Here is a 21,155-nt window from a genome sequence, read left to right as displayed (position 1 = left end):
GTGTTCGTGTGTGTGTGTGTGTGTGTGTGTGTGTTCTCGTGTGTTTGTGTGTGTGTGTTCTCGTGTGTGTGTGTGTGTGTTCTCGTGTGTGTGTGTGTGTGTGTGTGTGTGTGTTCTCGTGTGTGTGTGTGTGTGTGTGTTCGTGTGTGTGTGTGTTCGTGTGTGTGTGTGTGTGTGTGTGTTTTCCGGTGTTCCATTAATATCCCATTACAGGTTGGAGTGAATTTAAAATGAGGACAATACACAGTAGGTAGTCAAACATCACCACATTTCCAATGTTCAATTCACGAGGCCTGTGATGGGAGAAATAATCGTGAGGTAACGTAATACAATCGTCCCATCCTGTCGCGTTTAGTGCACTGCATCACTATTAAATAAACATGTAAAATCGATCAGAATTAATAATATTTTGGTTTCATATTTTGGACATTTTTGCTGGGCAGATGGCGAGGGGTTGAAATTATAGAAAATAAATTGAGGAAGTATGGAGTGGGTGGAGGGGGGCTGGTCAAAAGCCTGGTCTACAGCCAGACCGGAGAACCAATCTTCCTTCTGCCCTTATGAGGCGACACACAGCCTTTGTTCAACCACCGCAGGGATGGCCCTGCTGACACAGCATCCTGTTGTCAATTATTGACCGGCAAAAAACAAGGAATTAATTTATTTTGTGACTTTTTTTTTGCTCGTCAAAACAAGGAATGTTAATTCTGGTGAATGGGATGGTTTTCATTTCAGAGACCCAGTGCCAGCATCGAAGTATTCTCAGGTCAGGTGGCGCATGCTTAGATGCAGAGTAAAGCTCCCTCTACTCTGCCCCATTAATAAGCCTCAAAAGTACAGTCTCAGCAGACCTTGTACCTCACCGGTGTGACATTTTCCACACAATTTGCATTTATACAGTGCCTTTAACGTAGTAAAACGTCCCAAGGCGCTTCACAGGAGCAATTATCAAACAAAAATTTGACACCAGGAGATATTAGGTCAGGTGACCAAAAGCTTGGTCAAAAGAGGTAGGTTGTAAGGTGCGTCTTAAAGGAGGAGAGAGGTAGAGAGACGGAGAAGTTTAGGGAGGGAATTCCGGAGTTCAGGGCCCAGGCAGCTGAAGGCACGGCCGCCAATGGTGGAGTGATGGAAATCGGGGATGTGCCACTTACTTTTGCGGCCTCTCCAAGTGAGATTGGCAATTTCGTGCTGTGTTAAGAGCAGTTCTGCACTGTGGGTTCACACCCACTGAGAACTGGTTTGAGACTGCCAAACTCATTTCACGTAGAGCATTTCCAGGAGGCAGCGAAGGAAAACTTTTAATCCCATAGTCTGAGCTGATTCAAATTAAGATCCTGGATGAAAGGGCAACGTGCTAACTCACTGCACCAGCGTCCCCCTGATTTTATAATGTTAATTAAGTGAATCTTTTCTTTTAAGGGTCCCTGACCTCAGCTCTGATAGCGAACACCTCTTGATAATTCCAACTAAATTAGTTATTTAGTATTTATCCTGTATTAGGAGACTAAGTATTGACTGTTAGAATATTTTAAGTGCTGAGCACTGATGATATCAGGGGAACTGAGTGACAGGAAACACACACACACACACACACACACACACACACACACAAAACCTGTCAAATGCACATTTTGTCCATCACACACCAGATGTCACATAGGCAAAAAGTTTGTGGTTTCCTTGCCAAAACAATTAAACTCTGATTGACCCAACCACGTGTTTACTTAACAACAATTATACTCCCTAGTCTTGGATACAAAATTGGATTGACGACAGAAGACAGAGGGTGGTTGTGTTTCAAACTGGAGGCCTGTGACCAGCGGTGTGCCTCAGGGATCAGTGCTGGGTCCGCTGTTATTTGTTATTTATATTAATGATTTGGATGAGAATTTAGGAGGCATGGTTAGTAAGTTTGCAGATGACACCAAGATTGGTGGCATTGTGGACAGTGAAGAAGGTTATCTAGGATTGCAACGGGATCTTGATAAATTGGGCCAGTGGGCCAATGAATGGCAGATGGAGTTTAATTTAGATAAATGTGAGGTGATGCATTTTGGTAGATCGAATCGGGCCAGGACCTACTCCGTTAATGGTAGGGCGTTGGGGAGAGTTATAGAACAAAGAGATCTGGGAGCACAGGTTCATAGCTCCTTGAAAGTGGAGTCACAGGTGGATAGGGTGGTGAAGAAGGCATTCAGCATGCTTGGTTTCATTGGTCAGAACATTGAATACAGGAGTTGGGATGTCTTGTTGAAGTTGTACAAGACATTAGCAAGGCCACACTTGGAATACTGTGTACAGTTCTGGTCACCCTATTATAGAAAGGATATTATTAAACTTGAAAGAGTGCAGAAAAGATTTACTAGGATGCTACTGGGACTTGATGGTTTGACTTATAGGGAGAGGTTGGATAGACTGAGACTTTTTTCCCTGGAGAGTAGGAGGTTTAGGGGTGATCTTATAGAAGTCTATAAAATAATGAGGGGCATAGATAAGGTAGATAGTCAAAATCTTTTCCCAAAGGTAGGGGAGTCTATAACAAGGGGGCATAGATTTAAGGTGAGAGGGGAGAGATACAAAAGGGTCCAGAGGGGCAATTTTTTCACTCAAAGGGTGGTGAGTGTCTGGAACGAGCTGCCAGAGGCAGTAGTAGAGGCGGGTACAATTTTGTCTTTTAAAAAGCATTTGGACAGTTACATGGGTAAGATGGGTATCGAGGGATATGGGCCAAGTGCAGGCAATTGGGACTAGCTTAGTGGTATAAACTGGGCGACATGGACATGTTGGGCCGAAGGGCCTGTTTCCATGTTGTAAACTTCTATGATTCTATGATTCTTAAAGGGACACAACTTTTCCTCAGCAGCAGAATAATACATTTCACATTACATGGTACAACACCCTTCTCTTTATAAAACAGCATTTTATTAAATTCACCACGAGCAAGGCCACAGGAGATCTGCATACATTTATAAAGAGTGCAGGGCATAAGGTACTCCTCTGCAGCAGAGGTAGAGTTCAGTAAACACACACAATTGAAATCAATAGCCCACTGAAGCATTTCACATTATGTTTATACCAAAGGTAGTATTCATTTAGCACACATACCCTTGTCAAGTTCAGTAATTCATCCAGATCTCACAAACAGGGGCGAACGACCAATTAATGAGCTTTTGGTGGCTGGTTGAGGACACCAGGAGAATTCTCTGCTTTTTTTTGGATGGTGCCATGGGTTCTCCATCATCGAGCCTCTTTGGGATAGAGTGGCCAACTCTGGTCGAACGTATTCCTGGAAGTTTCCTCCAATCCTCCACTCTACTGCCATTGGTCAACCAACATTTCCATCCTCACAGCCCACCACCAAAGCAAAAAGCCTCTTCATTACCCAACTAGATGATTCTAGACTGTTTAATCAAACATCCTTCTCCACCCCCATCTCCAATATTTTTATAACTAATAAACAGAAGTGTTCAAAGAAAATGAAAAAAAAACTTTTCTTTTAATGCCCGATGATTTTTCTCCTGGGTTTTGCTCGCAGCAGCGTCCGGGAGATTAATCTACAATTCCTGGAGACTCCAGGCCAATCCTGTGTTGGCAATCGTGTTCCTGAACTCGGTTAAACCTCTCATCGAAAAGTGGGACTTTCAAAAGTTCAGTGCTCCCTCAGTACTAACTGAATGCAAACCTAGATTATGTATCAAGATCTGCTGTGGGGGGAAACCACGATTCAAAGATTTTTTAAAAATTAATTCTCCAGAAGTGGGCATCACTGGCAAGGCTGGCATTTATTCCCCATTCCTAGGTCACTTCAGATGGCAGTTAAGAGTCAACCACGTTGGCGTGGGACTGGAGTCACATATAGGCCGAGACCGGGTAAGGACGGCAGATCCCTAAAGGGACATTCGTGAACCAGTTGGGTTTTTAATGACAATCCGACCGCTTTTAACTGATATCAGCTTTTTATGTCCAGATTTTTAATACTGAATTCAAATTCTCAAAACTTCCACAGTGGGATTTGAACTTAAATTCTCTGGGTTATTAGTCTAGGCCTCTGGATTAATAATCCAGTGACATAACCACTAGACTGCTGTGCCCGGCTTTTAAAAGCAGCCCAACAGCAAGACTCTATGGCCCAAGACAAATTGTTGGGCACCACTGGGTTGTACCTTGTGGAGACCACTTCATGGACAAGTTGGTGGAAGTGATACCCTCAAAAGAAAAACAACAGACACACTTGAAATGCATTTCATCATTTATTTTTTTTCTAACTGCAGATTCAAGGTATACAACTGAAACAATTGTTGTTCTTTTTTTTTACGTGACTTATAAATAAAATACAAAAAAATGTTCACTACAAAAATCTACTGTTAGTAGGATGTAAAAAATATTCTCTTTCGCTATTGAAGGCACAAACTTCACTTAGTGACCACATGAAGAAAAATAACCTGCAGCATTTCTTTCTCCCCCAACAACCCCCCTCCCTCCCTCCCTCCCCATCAGAACACGGAAAAAATTACAAAGAGCAGTGAAAATTACACAGGAAGAGGAGGCGCTAAAGCTCGGATGATTACATCACAACGTGGACGGGCGCGCGCGCGCGCACGCGCTGTTGGTGCTGATGAGGACGGGACCAGCGATCACTACTCCGAACACGGTTCTCATTCAAAAAAGAAAAAAAAACGACAAGAAATCTTAAAACTTGAGAAAAGAAAATGGCACCTTCTAAATGTAGGCTAACAACAGGTGCTGAGGTAGACTCAACTATAACATTAATTCAAAAAAAATAATAAAACACCATTTCTTAAAAAAAAATGTAATACAAAGCAATTAGACTGCCACATGCGCGGTCACAAGTCAAGACAAAAAAAACAAAATGGCCGATTGCCATGGATACACTTGGTCCAAAATGGCAGTCCTCAGTGCTATATATACACACACACATTATATAAATACATATTTATATAATGTGTGTATATTTGTATGTGGACAGGATGCCTCTTTCTGCAACATTACAAGTTTTACCAGCTGAAACTGGCACATGCACAAGAAACAAGAACCCAAAAGTAAAATGGACGTAGGATTTTGCACACTCACAAAACAAAAAAAAAATACACAACACACAAAGCGTGGAAAACCTTCTCTTTATAAATGTAGGCAACACTTGTACGTGACTGCAATAGGAATTTTAAGCCTGATTTTTAAAAAAATGAAAACGTAAAAAAAAATGGTAGACAGTTTAGCCACACTATCATAAACATCACATACCATGTTACTTTGCATGTTTTTGCACTAAATCAAAACGGCCGCTGGCCAGTGCTATGTGCTGACTGATCAAATTTATCTCGTATAGGATTCTCCCCTATGTTGGCTAGCCTCAGGAGAGTTGAGTGTGCAAATAATGTGCAGTATCCATTTCCCATGGCATTTAGTGAAATGTTACTTTTTTTTCCCTTAAAATGATCCATTTGAAATTCATAATCTTTACCCGAATGTTTGTGTCTTGAAATAAAGTCTGGCTTAAAATTGGAGGAAGTCTACCCAACTTCTTAGCATTTAAAAAAAAATAATCCTCACCTCAAACTGGTTCCACCACCAGTGACAGATCCGTACCCTCCAGTACCACACGCTAGTGTTACACAGCTCAAAATGGCTTCTTCCAGACACAACCCAAATTTGAAAGATGAAATCCATAATTGTACTGCTGGGTGTTTCTCAGTTTCAAATGGGCACAATGAACATTTTACACATCCATGATTTTCTGATAGCCCAGTGACAACATGGAAGCCCTTGTTCATCAGAAACAGATCGATTATTTGCACCCAGGCAGCTCCAGGTATGGAGCACTAGATCCCTCCGTAGAGTGTCCAGTGTCTTTCTCTGGTGAGGTAAACTCTATTCACCTCAATGCTTGAGTTCAGATTATGGCTGGGCTGCTTCAGGGATCACTCCATCTCGCTGGAAGCAAGGGGGGAAGAACAATCAGGAAAAACAGTCCTGCCATGGCCCAGCATTAACGGTAACCATGGGAACCCTGTGGCCTGACCTGACCTATTCTCGGGGGAGTGGTAAGTGAAGAAGGGTATCACAAACAGAAGCGAGAGAAATAAGGAGCAAGTCCATTAACTGTAGCAAAAGCCCCAACCACTAAAGTCAAAAAAACACACCTACTTTTGATTTTATGAATTGACTTCAAGTGGATTAATTGATCTGCAGTGAAATGTAGGTGTAATTTCCTCTGGGGCAAAAATTCATCCGGGACCGAAAACAAGAATCGGTAGAAATGAGTCCTCGGGCCTCGTCTGAATGGGTCGCTCGATGGGAAATGTCAATTTCAGGTCACTTGCCTCGCTGGCAGCAGCCCTCAGGTAGGTCCTGGGAAGGAGGTTGGACCGTAGCTATTGGGGGGAGGGGGGCAAACGTGAGTTGGGGGGAGCATTCCTGCTCTTCTTGGCTGCACAGGAAGTTAAGTGCTTCCCTTTGGTTGGCGATCAAACGGAAGTACTTAAGGGGCCGTTGAAGAATTGTGAGCCGAGCAGGCCCAAAGCCCAACTCAGTGACTCATTTCTCAAAGGATTTCTTTAACAGCCATTAGACCCCTGGGATATGTCAATTAGGGGCCTAAAAAAGTTTTAGGCCTAAAAAATAATCACACGAATTTAGCACTGTGTAAATTGAGCGCATGCCATCCCACTACTAAACTGGTATGCATTGCACCCATATTACGTCCGAAAAATGGGCGGAACCATAGCAATTTCTACCCCAATAAATTTTGAGGTAGATTTTGTATGTAAAAAACAAAACGCCATTTAACTTTGAGAAAAGTCAACTTTTGATACTTCTTATGACCACAGTTTGAAGGTGTCTTGTCATGTGGACAAGAGATGCTTGGCATCAGCCAAGGGTTAAACAGATCAATGGAATCCATTGACTCCAGGTGGAGTATGGCTGGTTTACCCCAACTCCACCGAGCTCTCGATTAAAGAGAAGCAGCTTCCTCCTCATTAGGTCAAGAATCGCCAAGTCAGATCAGTTACACCCCAGTGTCAGCTACGCTGGGCAAAGACTTACAGCAGTGACTCAGAGACAAGGGATTTCAAAAGACAAAAACCTAGCTCGCATTAGTGCGCATAACAAAATAAAAACACGATTGGTTAGAGTTCAGCTTGGCTGCACAGCCTTAATTTTCACTTCACTTTTTGTTCACAGTCAAATCCAATACAATTTAAACCACATTAATGGACTTCTCTAAATTCTGCCTCATTCACATCAGCTTAAATCAAAGCTTTGCCTGTGCTCAATATTACCTTTTTTTAATAAAAAAAATGGAAAACTTGCAGAATATATTTTTTTCGGGGGGGGGGGGGTGGATTTTATACTCAAGGTGAGGGGGGGTGTAATGGTGGAAGAATGGACCACCTTCCTATTTCAGGCACAGGGTGTCAGCATCGGGCACTAATCTGGGTCCAACCTGATTGCAACCCCTTACTGCCAGCAGTGGGACAATCTCCGTTTCCTTTCCACAAGACATCCCCTAACCCTCTCAGAGAGCTAATGAGAGACTGTTACGTGCTGCAAGCTTCTGCCCACTCGGAACTGGATTGAGACACCTCGTGGGGGGTCTCTAATGCCAACAGGGCAGAAGCCTTTTCCGCCATCAGTCCTGGGCTGGATTTGAACCCAGCTTCCAGAGATGAAAACCCAACGTCCAACTTACCCTGTCCTCCATGCAGAATAATTCCATCCCATTCTTTTCTTGAAATGGAGTCCCATGTTCCCCAATCGGAGGCTCCTTTCATTTAAATCTGCTCTTTGTCCTGCTGATTAATCGCAGTTTTCTTTTCTCGTGGTACAGGAAGAAATGCAGAGTGCAAGCCAGGTTATTACACACCAGGATATGCCCCTGTATGAAGCCAGACATCATCCCCACAGGCAGATTTTGTATTTTTGTTTCGCTGGTTTGTTGCCCCACTTACAGGATTTAAAAAGAAACACTTTGGAGTGAAGTGAAACGGATTAAATTCTGGAGTAAATCTCTCTGTAAACACTCTGAACTTGGTAACTCTAAGTCACACTGGAATTAAACTCATCTCTTCTTGACTGACTTTCTCGGTTAACTCCAGGAGGCGTAGGCCGCACAACCAAACCTCTGGAGTCACATTTCCAGCATCCAAAGTCCCTCAATGAGGAACAAGAGTTTTCTCAAACAATTAGCAGCCCACCGACTAAACCGTATTCTTAAATTGCAAGTTCCAGCAAATCCGTTAACAGGACATTAATTTTGCAGAAAATTAGGCTTTTTTTGTTAAGAAGGAACATCACTCCTGTTCCACAGTGTTTTCCAACAATGTCGATTGAGTTGCGTTATGATAGGCTGATTGATCCCAAGATAACTTTCAGTATGGAGCTTGGGACTACCTTGTCTGAAGTGCAGCTATACAGAATCAACTTTAAAGGAAAATAAGGAGCATATTTAATAATCCTTAAAAGCGCTAGTCACTGAGTTTGTGTGCTAACCAAATGGATTTCCAGTTTAGTCAAGTATTTTTAATTATTGACCGGGGTTGCATTACCGTTAAACCATTTGCATCTTCAGGTTTCCAACTTATTCGATAAACATTCAGCTATCCTTAGGAAGCTAACAGCAAGGATTTGGTTTGTCACACGGACAGTCAGGATATTATTTTCAAAACTATCTCCAATAGCTGAAGTGCTATAATCGGGCAGAGGGATTCTCAGTGCAGGAGCCCAACATTTTGTCCAAATGTTTACTGCCCATTCCTTACATCCCTCCCTCCAAAACTCGAGCGGACCAACAGTCCGCAATATTCCTTTTTAATAAGAAGAAATGAAGTGCGTTTGATAAACCACTTTATGGGTCAGAGGGGAAAAGGGGGGGGCAGGAAGGGGGGAAATGGGGAAAAGGGAAGGGGGGTTACCGGGCATTTTGGAAGTTTATGACCCTGTACTGCTTTGGCAACAATTTCAGTCTTTACCCAACCCCCCCTAATAGACAGTTGGAGGGACCATTCTTCTGGCCAATAAATTACAGTTGAGTCAAAAGTGGCCGTCTGTCAGATGCAAGAAGATAATAGTCCTTCGCCTGTAAGGATTGTCCCATGTTGCTAGGCAACGGGATCTTGTTCCCCCCCTTGGCCTGTGTATCCAACCTGTTGCCTGGTTTTATTAATAACTAGAGCTTATATTATGAAGTAACTTTTTTGATTTAGTGCTAAATGCATGGAATAACATTGGGATACGACAACACTATGAATTCCCACACATACTCACAAAAAAAAATATTCACATCACAGAGGCAGAAAGGGCTGGAGCCTACCACAAACCTACAAATGTAAAGGACCGACAACTCTTACAAAAATATTACAATTTTGTAAATATCTAATCAATTCTGTCTGAATTTCACAGAGAGCTTTTCCTCAGCCCTAAAGGTATTTCCCCCCCCGCCATTTTCTTGTGGCTTAAACAACTTATTAATATCCTGGACTAAAATCCCTCGTTACACGTGCAGCCATCGATCTCACACTCAGACACTCACAAAGCATATGTCCAGATTCTGCCCCAAGTGATTTTTTTTTTCCTCCTTCACATTTTAGCAAAAAATTACATTACTTTTCTCATAATTCAAGCTTAACACTTTTTTGTTTACATCTCATATGGAAACTAAATCCCCCCGACTGTCGCCTTTCAACTCGAGCATCATACTCTTTCCATTTTAAGGCACCCCCGTTCCCTTTTCACCATCAATCCAAAAGGAAACAGCTGTGTGTAGAAACCCCATCCTTTCCCTCCTATTTCCCCCTTTTTGTTGTTTTTTTTTAAAGCCCCCTAACTACAGCTAACGTCCCTAACCCCCCCCTTTACATACAGGCGCTGCAATCTTGCCCAAACAAACGCAGCCGACAGTGAAGCATGAGATGAACAGTTGTGGCGACAACGCAAAAACACAAAATACTGCAACTGTGCTTTAGTAACTCAACAAAAAAAAATAAAGAGGTAGCTTTCGGAATAAGTTTTGACCCTCACCTGACCAGGTGGGGTCATTTTGCTTCTTTAAAAAAAACAAAACCAAAAAAAAAACCCAAAAAATACCAATTTTGGTAATGAACACACACACACACACACACACACACACACACACACAGACGTACAAATTCGAAAAACAAATTGCTTTCTCTGCTGTGGCACTTTGCAGTCTCTTAAGTATTTAAACTTTTTAACCACTGCCCGTCACGTTATGTGACAACTCTCGAACGACCCAAGCTTGTACACGGAAGAAAGACATGCACACGGGGGGGGAAAAAAATAATATACCATTAGCTGAACGAGGTCATACGACACGAGGTAATCCAAGCACACTTGTGCATAACACAGAAAATGATTCACAAAAAAAAATTTTAAAAAATTAATCTTCTTTCCCACGTTCACAGCCACGGGTTTCTTTATCTTTCTTTACGATTAGACGTAGCACAGGTAGAGATACGTTTTCTCTATCCTCCAGTCTGGTGGAATATCCTCGGGCTTGTGACTTTTCATGTGCTTCTGCATAGCGGAGAGGCTGGGGCAGTAATTCAGGCATATCGTGCACTGATAGGGGGAGGCCCCGTTATGGGTGCGTAGGTGCTTGATCATCGCAGAGTAATCCCGGGACCGTTGATGGCACAGCTTACACTCAAAGGGCTTCTCACCTTCAGGAGGAAAAAATAAGGAGTGAATCCTTTGAAGACTAAGAAATCCCTTTATTTTCCATTAAACAACAATGAACGGCATCATTCCTCACCAGCAATTTTACTCCCCCCCATCACCAATTTCATTTCCCCCCCCCAACCACCAATTTCATTTCCCCCCCCCCAACCACCAATCACCAATTTCAATTCCCCCCCCCAACCACCAATTTCATTTCCCCCCCCCAACCACCAATCACCAATTTCATTTCCCCCCCCCAACCACCAATTTCATTTCCCCCCCCCAACCACCAATCACCAATTTCAATTCCCCCCGCCCCCCAATCACCAATTTCATTCCCCCCGCCCCCCAATCACCAATTTCATTCCCCCCGCCCCCCAATCACCAATTTCATTCCCCCCGCCCCCCAATCACCAATTTCATTCCCCCCGCCCCCCAATCACCAATTTCATTCCCCCCGCCCCCCAACCACCAATTTCATTTCCCCCCGCCCCCCAATCACCAATTTCATTCCCCCCGCCCCCCAATCACCAATTTCAATTCCCCCCGCCCCCCAATCACCAATTTCAATTCCCCCCGCCCCCCAATCACCAATTTCAATTCCCCCCGCCCCCCAATCACCAATTTCAATTCCCCCCGCCCCCCAATCACCAATTTCATTCCCCCCGCCCCCCAATCACCAATTTCATTCCCCCCGCCCCCCAATCACCAATTTCATTCCCCCCGCCCCCCAATCACCAATTTCATTCCCCCCGCCCCCCAATCACCAATTTCATTCCCCCCGCCCCCCAATCACCAATTTCATTCCCCCCGCCCCCCAATCACCAATTTCATTCCCCCCGCCCCCCAATCACCAATTTCATTCCCCCCGCCCCCCAATCACCAATTTCATTCCCCACCGCCCCCCCCCTCCCGCCAACCACCAATTTTATTCCCCACCCCGCCAATTTCGGCCTCCTGCCGAAGGCTCAGACAGACTCAAAGACCGTCTCATAAGGGCCAGTTGGAAAAATGGCCACTCTCTACATGCCGGCCTCGACAGCGACTGCTGGCAACCTATTCAACTGTAGGGGGCACCACACAGCCGTGCCCAATCCTGTCCTTGTTAAGCAAGGTGCCAGAGCCTGAGGAACACGGCCCCAACGTGAGCATTCAGGAGAGGAAGGAGGGGAGAAAATTAGAGGGGGGGGGGGGGGAAGGGGGGAAAAATAAGATATCCAGACATGAACTTAGTACAGTGAAGTGACACAAGGTATTGCCAAAAGCATAAAAATATCAAAGTTGCTTCCCGACAGGTTCTTTCACATTTCAAGTTGCTTTATTTCATTTTTAATTGAAGGAGCAAATTTGATCCTAGATCAGTTTGTGCTGATGGCCAAAAAATGCAAATAATAGCCTTCCTGAATGATGTGACTGCTTTCTTATTGTGGCGGAACAGGCTCGAGGGGCTGAATGGCCTATGCCTGCTCCTATGTTCCTGTGCAAATTTCTTCTTAAAAAAATCATTTGTCTGGCAACGCGAACTGAGCAAACCTACACAGAGACAGAAATTTGGTCTTGTCTCTGTAATGTAACGATATCTAAAGACTGCATTTAATTCAATTTAGGTTGGGAGCATGTTTCACCTGTTTAGGAAACTTATCTCCAAGCCATCTCCTATCCCAATTATAAAGACGTAGAAGCGACAACACAGAAAAATGCCATTCGGCCCATCCAGTCCGTGTCGGTGTTTGCCCTTCACGCGAGCAGATAGTCCCAATCACATTTACCTGCCCTTTTCCCATATTCCTTCGGTCATGCCTCTGGGAGGTACTAAGCATTTGATCAACATGCAGGGTACGGATGCTACCAGCGCACCTTATCTACGACGAAACAGCGTTTCAGCTGCACCTTCCTCGTCAGGGATTGAGTGTCATCTTTTAAAATGCTCGTACGAGTGTGTGGCACAGGCTGCAATTCACCTGCATTGACTAACACATGCAAGTCATTGGGTTCATGCACAGCTGGATGCTGATGTTCATCTCAAAGCAGTAAAATCTTCACATCTCCGAGCAGATTTATAATCAAATTAATTTGCGGCGTTTAAATGCGGCGCTTGAATTATGAACAGCTGTTAATTCGGGAAAATATATAAAATTGAAGATGGTGGGTGCAAACCAATTCAGCTCATTGTGTGCCTGCTTCTTAAATTTACATCAACCCAACTTCCCAAATCAGCGATCTGTCACCCAAGTGATTTATACCCCATTAATTCAACCACTTGGTCTTTGGTGGCTGTGCCGTATTATAAACGAGGAGGGTAGATGCTCCCAGAGGTAGGGCCACCACCCCCCAGGGGATGGTTTCACGTCCCATCTCCACGGGCAAAGTGCCAGCAGCCACAGCAATACGTTAACTGGTTGGTGCAAATAGCATTTGCTGCCAGGGTTACCGTTTGATTCTGGTCGCAGCCTGACTAGAAATTTAACATGGGCCACAATTGCTCAATTTAAATTACATCGAATTAACAGCACAGAAACAGGCCATTCGGCCCGACAGGTCTATGCCAGTGTTTATGCTCCACACGAGCCTCCTACCACCCTACTTCATCTAACCCCATCAACATAACCTTTTATTCCTTTCTCCCTCATGCACTCATCTAACTTCCCCTTAAATGCATCTATGCTATTCGTCTCAACGACTCCTTGTGGTAGCGAGTTCCTCATTCACACCATTCTTTGGGTAAATAAGTTTCTCCAGAATTCCCTATTGGATTTATTAGAGACTCTCTTATATTTATGACCCATAGTTTTGGTCTCCCCCACAAGTGGAAACATCTTTTCTACATCTGCCCTATCAAACTCTTCATAACTTTAAAGACCTTCATCAAGTCACCTGAATTCCTTATTGGATTTATTAGTGACTCTTATATATGGAATATTAATCTCTCGCGCAAGCACATACGCAAAATGGCCATTGCAAAATAAAATGAATATTAATAAAACAATGAAATGCAAATTAAATCCAAACATTCTTTCGGCTTTTACAATATCTCCCACTGATGGAGTCAGTGACTTCCACTCAATCTTACAAGCTGCAAGGGGAACCTTCCTCAGTCAAAAGGCTAAGCAGCAATTTGAGATTGCTGTTTCCCCACCTTCCAGAATCCCGTTCGTTAGCTGCAGGGCAAGTTCAGCGAGGTACCAACAAATTTATTGTCCGGAAAAAAGAAAAGGCCCTCCCTCGCTGTTGAGATCGCAGGACACCGAAGAACTGAACTATACAGATCAAGGAAATGGCAGATTCGATCTCCGCTCTGTGCTGGGTTAGTTGATTCCAGCTGGGGATGGGGAAACCGCAATTGGCCTCAAGGGACTTGGGGCTGAGGAGGGAGGGGGGTGGGGGGAGGAGAAAAAGATCAGCAAGTGTCAGGGTATGGATATCAGGTGAGGACAGGTTTGATCTGGGCTGCGATGCCTCCCATGGTTAAATAATTCCTCTGGTAAACTCTGGCTGGCCTCGCACATGAAGAATGGTAAATGATGTAACTGACGTCAGCTGACAACCCAGAGAGCCAGGTGATCCACACTCAACACAAGGGGAGAGACTCTGGGGGGAGACAAAACCCCAGAATGTTCTTCACTCATTTCAGTGCCGTCACAGTGAAGTATCGATAAGTCACCAAGAATTACATGCTGCAGGATGCCTTCTGCAAGGACTGCCTACTGGACTGGTGGGTTTTATCTAGCACTATAATCGCAGTGATTCTCCTCCAAGTGTCCACTCTGGGCTCTTCCACATCATGAACTTGCCTTACGATTTTTACAGGATTCATCAAAGGTCAACATTTCAAGCTACACTTCCAGAATGGTCAACATTAGGAAGATACCTGGAGAGATGTTAACGATCATGACGACTACCATTAATGCAAATCCAGTTTAAACACAAAGAGGATAAGGAAACAAATGAACACAGGAACAAGAGGAGGCCATTCAGCCCCTCGAGCCCACTCCACCATTCAATTAGATCATGGCTGATCTGTACCTCCATTTCATTAAACCGCCTTAGCGAGAGCGCAAGAGAGTGGGCGAGAGGATTTGAATGCGAGAGATTGCACAATGTATGCCATGGGTGGGGAGGTGAAGAAGCTTAAAATAAACCTCCTGGAGGATTAGTATGAGAAAAGGAAAAAAATCCATTTTAATGGCAATGTTAGGGGGGGGTGGTCTAATTAAAATCTCACCAGGCCACGTATCATTTTTTTTTTAAACTCATGGACAGTGGCAGGAGACTTGCTGCAAGCCTTTGGTAATGCCCAGTCAGATTTTCCACTCCCCATGCTGAAGTGCCGAGCCTTTGCTCAGCGTCCACCTCCAACAGAACGGATACCGACGAAGCAGGAAAATCACAGGCAGAAACCGGCAGCGGTCCCAGGACGGCCAAACTGGAGCATCAACATTAGGCTTTCAGCTTCACTCTACAAATATCACTGTTAAATATTGACAACTGCACTACCAAATTACCAAGAAATGTTCTGCTTCAATCAGCATTTCTATGGCCTGCCTCAAATTAGCTTTCTTTTAAACAAAAAAAAACAGACTACAATTTATAATGCTGAGCATTGGCCCATTTAATCTTTCACGCTACAATGGAGTACAATGTTAAAACACATCGTTACCAAATACAGAACAACCTCTGCAAAAAGTCATTAGTGTGTGAAAGACGACTGACAATGTTCATTGTGCTGGGCCGTGAAGAAATGGGAATCGCAATGTGTCTGGATCAGATTATATATATTCTTGTGGTGTGCTGAGTCAGGAATTTTGTGAACAGGGAAATGGTTTTGGCTATCGGAATTCTACATACTAGGAGCGAATGGGAAGCGGTTTATCAGAATCCTATGTATGGAGAGTGAATGGGAATGGGTTTAAGACCATTGGAATCCAGTATAATGGGAGTGAATGGGAATGGGTTTAAGACCATTGGAATCCAGTATAATGGGAGTGAATGGGAATGGGTTTAAGACCATTGGAATCCAGTATAATGGGAGTGAATGGGAATGGGTTTAAGACCATTGGAATCCAGTATAATGGGAGTGAATGGGAATGGGTTTAAGACCATTGGAATCCAGTATAATGGGAGTTAATGGGAAGGTTTGTACTCAAGTTAATTTCATACAGGAGTGTCCTGTAACAAGGAGGATTGATTGTACAATAGTCAACAATATGGATCCTACAGCTTATTTACTGATGCAAAAATGAAATGATGAAAAGCTGAGTAAGATACACAGATGACCTGGTCCTGCCTGCGGTTTACCTGTGTGAACCCGGTAGTGGGTCTCCAGCTGGTGCTTCAGACTGAACTTCTTCCCACATCCATTGCATTCATAGGGCTTTTCCCCAGTGTGAATGCGTTTGTGACTCTTCAGAGTACACTCATCTCGGAAGCAGCTCCCGCAGAATTCGCACTCGTACGGGTGGTCACCTAGGATGGGAAAGAAAGAAGAGAAATCAGGAGTTGTTGGGGAAAATTTCCAATGAACTGATCAAAACCACACTCGGAATACTGTGCTCATGTTTTGGTCACCACACCACTGAGAAAAAGATCTACTTGCATTAGAAATGGTGCAGAAGAGGATAAGGTTTGATCCCAAGTGTAAAGGGGATGAGGTATGAAAAACGAATACAGAATTATCATCAAGGAAAAACATGGTTGAGGGGGGACCCAACTGAAGTACGTCTGCCTTCAGGGTGGACGTAAAAGATCCCATGGCAATATTCAAAGAGCAGGTGCGTTCTCCCCGGTGTCCTGGTCAATATCTATCCTTCAATAGCATTAAAAAAAGATTATCTGGTTATTATAACATGGCTGTTTGTGGGATCTTGCTGTGTGCAAATTGGCAGCTGCATTTCCTACATTCAAACAGTGACTACACTTCAAAAGTACTTCATTGGCTGTAAAGCACTTTGGGACATCCTGAGGTTGTGAAAGGCGCTATATAAATGCAAGTTCGTTCTTTCTTTTGCTTTTAAATAAAATAGTACACGGTAGCGATAAGGTGAATCCAGTTTTCATTACATTAAAGAAAGCTACGAAAACCGGGCTCGTGAACATAAATGGAAGCTAATGAAAAGCTAAAAGAGAGGAAAGAGAAAGAAAAAGATAGACAGATTAGAAGAAAAGAAGGATTTGCTTTCATGCAATGCCCTAATGTCTCAGAAACATCTCAAAACATTTTACAATGAATTACTTTTGCAACGGGGTAACTTATTATTTAGACCAATGCAGCAGCCAATTTATGGGCACCAAGGTGCCACAAAACCCATCAGGACAGATTTATAGCTCAGCCTCATTCAGGTTTCTCAAGTTTCTAATTTTATCTCAAGTTTTGAAAAGAGCTAAACACAAACTCAACAACTTGTGGATTGAAGAGAGGTGATGGGTGTGTTTGAAGAAGGTTTAAGACTCTAATGGACTGTTTCAACATGAGATCATGATAAAATCTGGATTAAAGGCACACCATTGAGTTCCATCATTGCCACTGTCTCCTACTGTAATTCACTCTTTCGCAGGACCTGGAGAATATAGAACTCCTCACTGCTTTCAGTCTTCCCTTCATCCTACAATTTGTAAGCTTATAAAGTTTGGAGTCACCTAGGCATTACTTTGGTGATTTATCACATCAGCTCGCCTGTTCTTTCCAACCTTGCTCTATGGGCCTTGGTTTATAAGATTGATAGCACCCGATTCTTTGTTACACTCTTAACACCATTATGGTGTACATGCCTCTTTGAACTTAATCAGCACCAGCTCTTCAAAACTGTACAACTACTATAGGTACTAACACAGTGCTTCAGTGATCAGCATGGTCCTCGACAACCTTCCATACCGCTGCGTGTTTCTTGCACACTCTTTGAATTCTACGGTCTTCCAGGAACAAAGGGAGGGGTTAGGACAATTGTTTTTTTTTAAAAAAAGATGGAGGGGGCTGTTAGGACATGGAATGCCCTTGCAGAAACAAACAGCGGGGAAAGCAGAATCCATAACAGCTTTTAAAAAGGGAAGTAGATAAATATTTGAAAGAGAAAAATGTTAAAAGGTTGTGGGGAAAGGGCAGGAGAACAAGAGTACGTGGATTCCTCTTTCAAAGAGCAGGCTAATGGGTGGAATGACCTCCTTCTATACTGTAAAATTCTATTGCAAACTATTTAAATAGGCTTGAAATATTTCCCACCGTTCCCCACCCACCCCCGATCAATATAATGAAAACAGACCCTATTATAATTCTCCTACCCATGACTTATTTTTGACAAATTTAACATCTCACTTGCATGTAATTCACAAGGTGAAACCTCAAAAAGGCAGCTCACCATCACCTTCCCAAGGGTAACTAGGGATGGGCAATAAATGTTGGCCTTGCCAGCGACGCCCACATCCTGAGAATGAACTGAAAAGAAAAAAAGTGTGACTTTTTCTGACACTTCTTGTGCTTGCCTGGAGGAGAGGGACAAAGCATCAAAACTTTTACAGGAGATGATTTGATAATCTTGTAACAGCAAAGTAGCGAGGCCATCATGGCTCCAATTTTCCTTCCGATTGGCTCATTATGCTGGTTGATCACTTGTCTTTGCCTAAATCACCACTGCATTATTTCGGTCCTTAAGAGAGATTCGAGATATGATGCAGAGAGCTTTGTCGGGAAGATGGGAATACCAAAGGGCATCAAGTAGCGAGATGCAGACTTGAATCTTTGGCTAATTGGCCTGAAACATTCCCTCATTCCAGGTATATTTGTGGATCACTTGTAAGCAGCTCACATCACAAGACTTCAGAAGGCAGAGTCTTCTATCTTGATGCAGTTGCAGCTAGACGAACATGACCAGGGCTTTTCACTGTTGTTGGAGATGATACGTTGGATGGTATTTTTTTTTACATGATTTTTTTTCTTCCACTTTCCATCCCTTCTGTCCTGAAACTGTTGACTCCTGCTGGATAATAATTACTTGGGTGTCTTCTTGTAGTGGGCCATCCTTCATGTGTGGGCCCAGACAGCGAGCATCAGTAAGCTATTTGACATGAGGGGGCAGTACAGCTGAACCTGGTCACATCCTCTCCTGACACTCCAAACATGCCTATTTCCAGCAGGAGTCTCCAGATAGCAATCTGGCGCAGAAACAACTCCCTAGCCGAGGGGCCAATTGTAGCCCTCACTCCCTGCACCACCCAGCTCATCTAGAGTCACCCAACTCTGTAGTGACTGGAGCTCAGTGCTACTTTGGAAAACAGAGTCACCAATGAAGCCATGGGGGGAGCTCCAGAACTGCATGCGCACAGTAAAAAATCACTTCATACTAAAACTTGACTGTGACAGAGGGGCAAATTAATAGAAAAAAAAACTTTTCCTTCAAAAGTGACATCTAAAATTCTCCCTATAGTCAAATTATTTGCAATGAATATTAAAATGAAATCTAGCAATAAGCTGGTCAATTATGAATAATTTTTCTTAGTATTAATATCTAATCCTCTTGTTTATGTGTCTCATTATAATGTCATAGTATTCCACCCACACCCACCCTGCTCTAAACCCTGCTAGTATAATTTAGTGAAATGCAGTGGGCAGATGCGTTTTTTTTGTACCCTGTGTATTCTAGCAGATGGTGAGAAGCTGCCAGGCGTGTAACGTTCTCTACATATCAATACATTACTTAGCAGCTATGGGTTTTAAACCATCCGCAGTGACCTACACCTTTCACAGCATCGATGTCAAACTGCACTTGTGGCTTAGCATAAATTGCCTTTTTCTTGATTCATACTGTCAATTCTTTTCTTCTGTGTGTTTTCTCTCTCTCACCACCACCACCCCCCCCCAACTTCACTCTTTTCAAGTTGGTTAGTGAAAACAAATTTTTAAAACCGTCTACATTGTAAATTGATCAAGGTAATCTGAAGCAATTTCTAAAAGCCCCAAAGTTCTGATATTTATTTTCATCGATCATATTGTTACACAGCCGTGAGATTGTAGGAATGGCTCAGATTCCATCGAATCGTTTTTTTATTATTTGATACGGACTTCATAATCCGCACCGTCCCTGGAATCTTACGGCACAGGAGGCTGCCATTCGGCCCATCGTAACTTTCAATAGTAATTTTCAAAAGGGAATTGGGGAAATACTTGCGAGGGAAAAATTTGCAGGGCCACCGGGAAAGAGCAGAGGAGTGGGACTAATTGGACAGCTCTATCAAAGAGCCGGCACCGGCACGATGGGCCGAAGGGCCTCCTTCTGGGTTCTGTGATTCTATGTTGGAGTTGGGGATCCAGCCCTCTCCTACCTCATGCATTCTTCGTTAATAACCAAAGACCACAAGCGTCAGCAGGCTTTTCAATCACAGTTGGACCAGATCCCGTTCTCGCCCGATGTGTGTGCGCGCGCAAACGCCCATGAGTCACTGCAGAGCAGTCAGGAGGGTGAGCCATGCCTAATTTTCTCCTTCTCTAGTCAGAAGCATCAAGACCAAAGGGAGTGCTCCACCAGCACCTCAGTTAATGGTAGAGTCGACTGTGGATTGAACTAGGGACCTGCTTGGTCTGTACGATTCAGTATTACACCAAACGATGTCGCTGCCCCCTTAAAGTGCCAATTTGGTTCAGTGGTAGCACTTTTGCCTCCGAACGAGAAGGCTGTAGGCTCGAGCCACAGTCCAGGTCTTGAGCACGTAACCCAGACTGACGTTTCAGTGCAGTACTGAGGGAGTGCTGCAGTGTCAGAGGTGCCGTCTTTCAGATGATTCGTTAAACTGAGGTCCCTTTCGTCTGTTCAGGAGCACATAGAGAGCCCACAGCACTCTTTAAAAGGAGGGCTTCTATCAGTCTCATGATCTTCAACCAACACCACCAAAACAGCTCAACTAGTTATTCACCTCATTTGTGGGACCTTGCTGTAGGCCAATTGGCTACCAGGTTTGCCTACATGAGGGGAGGCCAAAACTAAGGGTCATAAATATAAGATAGTCACTAATAAATCCACAAGGAGTGATTGAGGCGAACAACAGATAAATTTAAGGGGATGCTAGATAAACACATGAGGGAGAAAGGGATAGAAGGATCTGCTGATAGGGTGAGATGAAGTAAGGTGGGAGGATGCTCGTGTGGAGCATAAACACCAGCACAGACCAGTTGGGCCGAATGGCCTGTTTCTGTGCTGTATATTCGATGTACCTAACAACAGTGACTACATTTCTACAGTAATTCTATGGCTGTGAACCATTCTGAGCCCAATGACAAGCTACAAGAAAAGCCTCTCGTTTTTTTTTCTTTGACCCATCTGGAATACTTTTCCTTTTTAATGGTCTTCTGTTTTCAGGCATACGGATTTATTCCTGCCACATTTGACAGACTGAAGCTGCTGACTGCCAGAGGGACAAGGTTTAGCGTTTATTGTCCGAATTTGATGCAAAACAGCTTTAACTGTAGTTTA

At 43.6% G+C, this 21,155-nt stretch overlaps 1 protein-coding gene across 1 annotated transcript in view; it reads right to left on the bottom strand.

The window, feature by feature from the left end:
* Positions 1-4,246: 4,246 nt before the first annotated feature.
* Positions 4,247-21,155, bottom strand: part of zbtb16a (zinc finger and BTB domain containing 16a) — a 224,977-nt gene continuing 208,068 nt past the window's right edge. The window contains exons 6-7 of the mRNA XM_067970901.1: positions 15,997-16,164; positions 4,247-10,703 (exon numbers count right to left, since the gene is read on the bottom strand). Of these exons, the coding sequence (XP_067827002.1) occupies positions 10,474-10,703; positions 15,997-16,164 (398 nt within the window). The 3' untranslated portion in view covers positions 4,247-10,473. The remainder of the gene's footprint in view (positions 10,704-15,996; positions 16,165-21,155) is intronic.

The sequence above is a fragment of the Heptranchias perlo genome, chromosome 33, assembly GCF_035084215.1.
Source record: "Heptranchias perlo isolate sHepPer1 chromosome 33, sHepPer1.hap1, whole genome shotgun sequence".
Lineage (NCBI taxonomy): Eukaryota > Metazoa > Chordata > Chondrichthyes > Hexanchiformes > Hexanchidae > Heptranchias > Heptranchias perlo.
Note: the sequence above shows the minus strand (reverse complement) of the source record. Positions and strands in the feature narration are given on the sequence as shown.